This window comes from Arctopsyche grandis, chromosome 9, assembly GCF_051622035.1.
Source record: "Arctopsyche grandis isolate Sample6627 chromosome 9, ASM5162203v2, whole genome shotgun sequence".
NCBI lineage: Eukaryota > Metazoa > Arthropoda > Insecta > Trichoptera > Hydropsychidae > Arctopsyche > Arctopsyche grandis.
In genome coordinates, this window is record NC_135363.1 from 25,958,847 (window position 1) to 25,967,706 (window position 8,860).

General features: G+C 34.0%; 1 protein-coding gene across 3 annotated transcripts; it reads right to left on the reverse strand.

The window, feature by feature from the left end:
- Positions 1–4,794: 4,794 nt before the first annotated feature.
- On the reverse strand, positions 4,795–6,928 carry LOC143916859 (uncharacterized). 3 transcript variants are annotated; one of them, XM_077438116.1, is made up of 6 exons: positions 6,858–6,928; positions 6,204–6,422; positions 5,840–6,129; positions 5,662–5,757; positions 5,499–5,587; positions 4,795–5,421 (listed from the first exon to the last, which is right to left on the reverse strand). In XM_077438116.1, exons 2-6 carry the CDS (start codon positions 6,405–6,407, stop codon positions 5,276–5,278), a joined length of 825 nt encoding a protein of 274 aa, XP_077294242.1. In that variant the 5' UTR covers positions 6,408–6,422; positions 6,858–6,928; the 3' UTR covers positions 4,795–5,275. The 3 variants fall into 3 exon arrangements, with proteins under 3 accessions (XP_077294242.1, XP_077294243.1, XP_077294240.1); XM_077438117.1 differs by having other exon boundaries at positions 6,631–6,895; XM_077438114.1 differs by having other exon boundaries at positions 6,741–6,894.
- Positions 6,929–8,860: the final 1,932 nt, after the last annotated feature.

The following is an 8,860-nucleotide window of genomic DNA, read 5'->3' on the forward strand; positions in this document are numbered from 1 at the left end:
CTCTCAACATTAGATCAATTCTAGAATCGCCAGTATTTAGTATATTCATCAAATCATAGTATTAATAAAGTTTTTTGATTTACTTTTCATTGATGAATAATGAAAATAAATATTAAATTGAAAATTTTCAAAATAACATATGTACATATGTATGTACATTCATACAACACACACATACATACATTGAAAAAATTATTTCCATGCTAATTATAACATTTGAAAATTACAAGGTTTATCTTAGTTTTGGACAAACCTCCTAAAACTTTTCCGATCGCTTTGAAACTTTGCCATTTTTTTTGGAATAAAAAACGTTTATTTTATCGGAGAGGTTTTGAAAAAACGATGAAAACCATTTCAGAATAATTTGAATTTAATAAAAGGATAAAGGGTATAAAATCATTTACGTCATTGCATTATTTTAAACCAAATTTGAGGGCCATGAATTTATGATACCGCAAAAACCCGTTGAAAAACCTTACATATGTATGTATGTATAACATGTCATGTAAAACAATCAAGAAAAAAAGTAGTTCGAGAAACAGTTGTCAAAAGTCGTTTTGAGAACTCTTTTATCAAAATGACTTGCAGAGCATCTCTAGCCTAGCCTATGAGACGCGGTATTATTTATCTTTAGGCAATAAAACTGCCACTCATAGTAAAAAAAAAACGTTTTGAATGAGTTCGTTCATTCGGTCCAAATATTAGAAAATATATAATTTCTTGTAAGGTCTTTGTAATATTTTATACGCATAAAATATTATTAAAGAAATTATACATTAGATGAACAGATGAGCGCTGGATGACAGTTATAGATGTAAACATAATTCGTTATACATATGTATGTATGTTTCGAATTTACAAAAGCGAAAGATATTAATTAGTAAAAATATACCTTATTAAATTATTGATAAACGAAATGAGCCTTAATTACTATAAACTATCATATAGATTTTAATGTGACTATAATAACACTGAGCAACAAAAACGAAAGCATTTAAATTGCAATTACCGCTCGAGTTAGTACGTTTAGATAAAAATAAAAAATATTGAAATAGAAAACCAATCCTTATAAACGAGGTGAAATAAAAAAATTGCCAAATAAATGCAAAATAGCACGGAGAAAAAATCCGTAAAAAAAATATTTTTTTGACTTTTAAAATTCGCTAGACAATTAATTATAAGTATTTTAAAGCAATGCAATATCACAATCAATAGGAAAAACATCTGACTATTGATTCCAATACTCACTTTGAGCACAGCAATACTAGGTTTTGAGTTAAAGACCGCAAAAGCCAAAAAACTGTAAAAATCGCGCATTTTTTTAAACGCTCATATCTCGTAAACAATCACCAACCAGCAAAAATCAATATCATATTCGAATTCAGTGGGTCAAAGTTAGTAAAGATTGGTTAGTTTCCGCTCTGGTAACTAAAAAACGTGATTTTTTGTGGCTCAATGTAATTTTCAACAATAACCATAGAACGGGAGATGTTTAAAATTACTTTAAAAAGCTATTTTTTTCGAGAATTGCCTCTGCGAATCGTAAACGATGTAATAATTTAATTATGGGAAAAGCCGAAAAAAATTATTCGAGCTCCGCGAACGAATTTAAGTATGCGCTTTTTTTTCGTAAACGTATTTCATCATTGAAAAAAAATATAATCTTGAAAACTTTGAGAATCGCTATTAGAAAATATTTTGTTATTATGTATAACTAATACAGTGTTGAGAAAATTGAGAATAGAGTGTGAATTTATCCAATTGATAAAACTGAAATATAACATTTAAAAGAAAAAAAAGTGTGTCCATTTGAAAAAAAACTAAAAGCACTGCGCGAAAGATTCAATCGATCATTTTTCTTTTATATTATTTTGAAGAATATGTAGGTACATATGATTTGTCATCTTACAATTATTTTTTGTGAAAAGGTGCTACACATGTATTTATAAAAGTACGTTTAATATAAAATTCCAGCAAATGTAATATAATATAGCGAAAAAAATTAATAGTATGATTCGTGTTGTTACGAAAAATTGGTAAAACTGAAACGAAAAATAAAGCGGTATAAAGCATATGTATGTAGGTAGAATATTTGTCAGTGCATCGGAAATTCCTATAACGCTCCGTTCGCGGTCGTTCCTTGCAAAACGCAGAGTTTACGTAAGCTTGGCGACCACTTCACCAGCGGGCCGTGTCGGTGGTCGCCCACGCGCCCTGGTCGCCCGGTCGCCGTCGGCCAGTCGATGATCGCCCAGTGCGATGGGCGCCCAATTGACGCAGTGTCCGCCAGTCTCGTCGTCCAATTGTCGCAGTGGCGAGTAACACTGATCGCCCAATCGTCCTGGGCGCCCAATCGACCGTGTCCCCTGGACAAATATGGTCTCACTGCACTGTTCTGGGCTTCCAAGATGAACAAATGTCACGCGGTGAAAGCTCTTTTGGAAGCAGGTGCTAATCCAAATATCTTCGATGCTGAAAATGCTAAAATTGCTTTGCACGGGGCCGTGTCTCGCAACAATTTGAAAATCGTAAAGTTGCTTTTGAAAACAGGAGCTGATCCTAATCTATTGGATGAAGATGGCAATACCGCTTTACATGTAGCCGCTGTCCATGGAGGAAAACTACCAGTTGTGGAGTTGCTTGTTCGATTTGGATGCGACGTTCTAGCCGTTAATAAATATGGAGAAAATCCTGTCGATTGTGCCGTTTTAAATAAAAAAGAAAAAATCGCTGATTTTTTATCTAAAAAACTAATGGACAATAAACTTCATAAGTAGTTGTAATATTATTAATTTGGGATTCTTGACTGTTGAAATTTACATATTTGAAAATCACCTACAATCAGGGCCGGCCCCAGGTTATTTAACACCACAGGCAAAAAATTAAATTTGCGCCCCCCTATATATATGGTACTATGGGAACTAGTCTTATTGTGAAGGTCTTCTTCACCACCAGTCCGCCATGTATTGTAGACAGATTCGTCTGTGTTCGGTATTAATACAACTATATGTTGAATGTGGTATTTATTTGGTAGTAACACGTATACACAAGTATGGTTAATTGTTGGTAAAAGTATGTCGTTCAGAGGTCTCTGGATGTGGTAGAGTGTCGCTGGCTCGGCATTCGGCTATGTCCGGCTAGTCTCTGGATACGGTAGAGTGTCGCTGGCTCGGCATTCGGCTATGTTCAGCAAGTCTCTGAATACGGCAGTGTGTTGCTGGCTCGGTCGGCTGGTTGATCTTCCAAGTCCGTGTAGTGAAGTGGTGGCTGGTCAGGAGCTGGATGTCGACTGGTCTGCTGCTTTGTGTCGACGCTTGCTGCTGTGGGTCGACTGGCGTTGTTTGGGTTGTACCTCCTTTTATAGTGTTTCTGGAATCGCCTGACCGATGGTGGTGGTTTGTTGATGCGTAAGAAAGGAATGCACTTTTGTCGAGGCGTAGAATTTTCTGGAACGCTTGATGGAAGTGGTTATTGATGCGTACGAGCATTTAGTTGTTGATGCGTACGAGAGGAATGCACTTTTGTCGAGGCGTAGAATTTTCTGGAATGATGGGCGCCGTTCCGCTCGATGTAATTTAATGGTGGCGGCGTGTTTCGACCGTTTTGGTTCCACTCGACTGGTAGGGGCGTTCCGCTTGAGTTTAATATAATGACTGCAGGTGCATGTCGTCTGGGTTTCGGGAATGTAGTTTGTTGTTGCGGAATATTCTCGAATGTTTCGATGACGATGACGACGACGAGATTCCTACAGTACTGTTGCGTAGGAGTGGGTGGAGGATCCAAGTAAAAGGCCAAAGTCGTATCACAGCATTTATTGGTGATTAAGGAGATACACACACTGGCAGTGCTCCATCCAGAATGTCTTGATATCGCCTAAGTACCGCCTTATAATAGATAGGTCGCTCAGGGCATCTTCGACGTCCGGTTACTTCCTTATTGTTTAAGCATGTACCCGGATATGTATTCCCACGACACTCAGTCCCACGCTATCGGTCACTTCTGAGAAGGGACTAATAGCGGCCAATTCGGTGGCCATTGTTTAGCCTACTTGCACTTAGTCTGGAGATAATTCTTGAAACCAATTATAACGGTCACACAGTCACTGGGATGCTACTCGGCCTAATCCGATTGCACTTACTCAGCGGTGTACGTAACAGTAGAATGATTAAAAAAAATCACACTTGTATGATTTTAATTATTTCTGCGGTGCTGCTGGTCCGATTTGGATGTTTGTGATGTCCAAGTTGATTGTTTCCCAATTTATCTGATTTAATTCTTGAAACAGCTTTTCACAAATTGACTACCTACCTTCTATTTCTGAAATTACATATATATTTTTTTTTATTTACCACTTGAATTAGATATAAAAATATAGATTGATTTAGAAAACCAATCTTTAACGGAGAGAAATATAAAACTGGCCCTATAAATACATTAACACGGAAAAAAAGTCAAACTTAGTAAAGATTGTTTAGTTTCCGCTCCGGCAGTTTTTTTGTTGTTGCTCAATGCTATTAGTCTCTTGAATTTGAATGCTAAAAATAAGAACCCTGTGACATGATTTAAAATATTTTGTGTTCTAAACCATGCTAGTTTTTAATGATATATCAACCAATTGATCTATTCGGTATTTCCTTGCAGCAATTCAGGACTGCCATCGGGAGAGTTTTGATTGATTGATCCATTTCTATTTCTATTATATAATATTTATCCAATATTATATCACTTTGTTTAGTTATGCACTGTTTTATTTAGCCATGTTTTAGTTTTTATTTTTTTCTTCTTTATTTGTTTGTCTCTATGTACCATTTTATGTAATTTGTAAAAATCTATAATTGGACTCTGATGTTATTTTGTTACATTTATTATTTATTTTTGTCCTTTTCTACATCTGTTCTGTTGATTTTTCAATAAATAAATAAATAAATCAATAGCAATATATTACTTTGCCAAAAAGAAACAAAAATATGTTACACATTTTTAATAAACTTTGTTACATTGATACAATAAATACAGATAAATAACACATTCAACACATAGCTATTAGATAAAAACCCATCGGACTTTTGAAGTCTTCAGCTTTACATTTTTCGAAAATCTATTCTACGCACGATTTGAGATCCATCTTTTATAATTCGAAGAATTTGCACAAATGAGACCGTACGTTTAATGATTAAATCAATAGTTAATACATTAAGTGTGATGTAAAATCACAATAAGTTAAACAGTTAATTTAATTAAATATTACTCAGAATTCATTTGAGTGTTAAAAGCCTCATTCTACGTCCATTGCAGAGCTCATGTACATGTCCAATTCTTTATCGAGATGAGTACGAGTTCCTGCCATGTACAAATCTAATTGTTTATCCAGTTCATCTTTGGTCGGTGCAGCCTTTTGAGCGAACCAACTTCTATTTATTCCTATAATAATAAATATAAAATAGAAATTACAGCAATGCAGATTAAAATATAATTACTATACGTAAATATGGACTGACCTCTCTTTTGATTACGTCCTCTTCCTCTTCCGGCCGAATTGTCATTATTTAAATTTGATTCATTTAAAGTTTGACCGCCATTTTGACCCCTGTGATTTTTAAATTATAATTAGTCTAGTATGCAATTTTTTTCTTGGTAGAGTAACATCTACGAGATACGCACCGAAATACGCCTCGTCTTCTAGTTCCTCTGCCACGGACTGAAGTCACAATTGTTGGATTGTTGACAGGTGATGGAGCAGTGTTTATATTTGGTTGCCTGAAAAATTAAGTGACAAAAATGCTACAATACAAGCTGATCAAATAAATTTGCAAACCAATTATAATAATATTGTATTAACCTGGTTTGACCTCGTCCTCGGGTACCACTTCCACGTTTAAAATTTCTGTTTTGATTAGCTTCTTGATTTAAATTTCCTGATGATTGTGAACGACTCATATTTCCAACAAAATTGCTCCTCTTTTGTTTCCTGATCTGTCGAGTCTTTCTGACGTTTGTAAACGTATTGGTACGTCTCAGTAGAGTCATGCGTCTCATATTTTGTTGACTCCTCTTATTCAATCCCCACAAGTTGCCTCTGCGTTGGGGATTCATTTTATTAATGACACCTATTCTTTGCTTGATAGGAAGCTGTTTAAAACGCAGCATAATTTTAAATATTTATTATTAAAAGATGTGTTTGAACGTTTTCGAAATTAATATACCATTTGAAAAGAAGTAGCTGCTTCTGCAATTGGCTTCAAAGCCAACCGTTCCAAGAGACGTCGACTTCGTTCACTATCATTGACATGGGGCTGTCGATGATGTCTTTGCGGAACTGTCACCGGTCTGACGCTCTGGAGAATTGTGAACCGGTCGCTCAGGGACATCTTCGTAGCGTTAGTTACATATATATTATTTATGACCATCTTGAGTGAGGTTAGCTGAATACAAATACAAAAAAAATATGGTTATTAATAGATTTGGATGTGAAAAATGTTACACTTCTGTAGTAAACATGTTTATATAAAATATAAAACGCTTTTCATTCAAAATATTTACAACAGATGTTATTGGAAATTTAACAAAACAAACGGCGCAAAAGAGTAACATTGAGCCGTATGAATATAAGTATAGAATATAACAAAATACATGTATATGAAGTCTAGTTTGCTGTAATGATACGGTTTTGTTTTATTCAATTCACATATTTCTACGATTGTATATATAGTTGAGTAGGCGTAGAGTGCTTGAGCGCTTACAGACTAAATATGGCTGTTGTGATAGTTTTCCACGATAGAAAAAGAAAAACGAGGCTTAAAAATATATCAAATGAGTGAAAATAGCATGATATTAAGGTCAGAATCGATAAAACTCACTCAAAACGTCAAAATGTTTTGACGCGATACCTTTACTGACGGCGACTTGTCAATATTTTAGGCCGTAACATTCCATTACACGTCTATGTACAGCTTTCGTTTATTTTCATTTTCAACAAAATAAATCGGCAAAATAACGATAATAACCATTTTAATGCAATTGATGAATAAATAAATGGTATATTATTGATTTTTAATATATAAATATATGTGAAATATAATGAAAAAAATTAAAATATTTTTTTTACCCTTTTGTGTCATTTTACAATATATTTACTCTCATTGATATATGTTTTTGACGGCATCAAACATTTTATTGGAACATAAATCTATCATAACATTATTTGTTACTTTTTAATGCTCTTATCTTCATCCTCTTATATTATACTTATATAATATATTATATAAGTAAATACTACTAATTGATTAACTGCAATTTAATTTAACCATTTATTTATAGATATTAAAAATTAATATAAACAACACGCAATGATACTTTCAATACTTTTGATGTATAAATACGTTTTTTTCAATGCCGTTGCAATAACGTTATTATTATGCAAATGGTTCAATCATAACGGTAAGGAACGTTCTTCTGGAAAGCATTGCAAGGTGCTTGCACCGACAAAATAAAATATACAGAAACAAATACACATACACGTAATTTCACGCACCTGAGATTCGACCTAAATTTTACAATTTTTGTCTGTCATTAACTACTTCAATTAATAACACTAGTAATTTACTACAAATAGAAAACCACCTAGATTTGTTTTACTAGTGATAGTCGAATTCGGCAACTTTTTTGAGTTAAAAGATCATTTTATCGATGGGCTTACAAAATAACCTGTATATTTTGACTGACAATATTCTGGCTTAAAGTTTTATCATCACAGTTATTAAAACAATATTTCTTACACGTAAAGGCAAATATATAAATCACACTTTCACTTTTCTGCTAGAATATATAACATATTGATAAATATATAAATATAATATCGCTATTCTATATGCCTGTCTGTAATACTATAATAGTCATTTAGATTAGACGCACATATGTATGTCACAGCTAAACCAATGCCAACAAAACGTACGAATATAATGCGAATATAGTAGCAAAAGAAAAAACTTCTATATATACTGTTTGCTACCAATGTTCCCTCTAGGCCAATAGACGGCGCTATGTCTCTGCATTTACCGCCATCTTTTGAAAATTTATTTCTATTGGTGTTTTATATTGTTTATATGTACATGGTCGGTAGGTAGTTTTTACTATTTTTTTCATATTAAACAATTTAATATAAACATTAAATAAAAAACATTTAAAAGGCATTGGAAAAAAATTCGATCGCTGCGGATCGAACACAGGACCGACACATTTCTTTTAATTTTTTTTTATTTAATATCTCAATAAGCCAACACCCATGCGATGATATTTCATCGGGTACAACACTAGTAAATATATAAATGAAGCCAGGTAGCTGATAAGGATCAAAATAAAATATACTAGGTTTTAATTAAACGGTAAACGGACTACTAGTCATATGTGAACCAGTCACAGGACAACCGGTCGCTCTAGATCGGTCACACGTGATCACCCGTCACACTAAAACTGGTCACGAGAAAACTGGTCACACCCTAAAATCGGTCACGAGAACACTGGTTGACCGATTTGAGGGTGTGACCAGTTTTAGGGTTTGACCAGTTTTAGGGTGTGACCAGTTTTAGTAATCACCGAACCAATTAAACACTTTATTTGGTTTGGCAGTAGGCAAATTCTGGATCTCAATTTAAATTGTTCAACAGCTTTATTATGGATTTATAGCACTGGCGGACTAGTACGCGAGTTCTGTTGATCAGCGCTTTTTAACTCACCAATATCAATCGCGTATTTTTCTTCTCACTGCCAAGGTACATGAAATGAGATGTGAAAGATTTTTTTTACACAAAATTTACCCATAAAGAACGGCGACAAGCGTTCGAAACGAGATAGTCGACACTGT

What these genes read in the sequence shown, in the direction of transcription:
- LOC143916859 (XM_077438116.1), bottom strand. Translation starts at nt 6,407, where the DNA reads ATGGTCATAAATAATATATATGTAACTAACGCTACGAAGATGTCCCTG. An exon ending in CAGCTACTTCTTTTCAAATG is followed by an intron (nt 6,130 to 6,203) that starts GTATATTAATTT and finishes CGTTTTAAACAG; the next exon opens with CTTCCTATCAAGCAAAGAAT. An exon ending in CGAGGACGAGGTCAAACCAG is followed by an intron (nt 5,758 to 5,839) that starts GTTAATACAATA and finishes TTAATTTTTCAG; the next exon opens with GCAACCAAATATAAACACTG.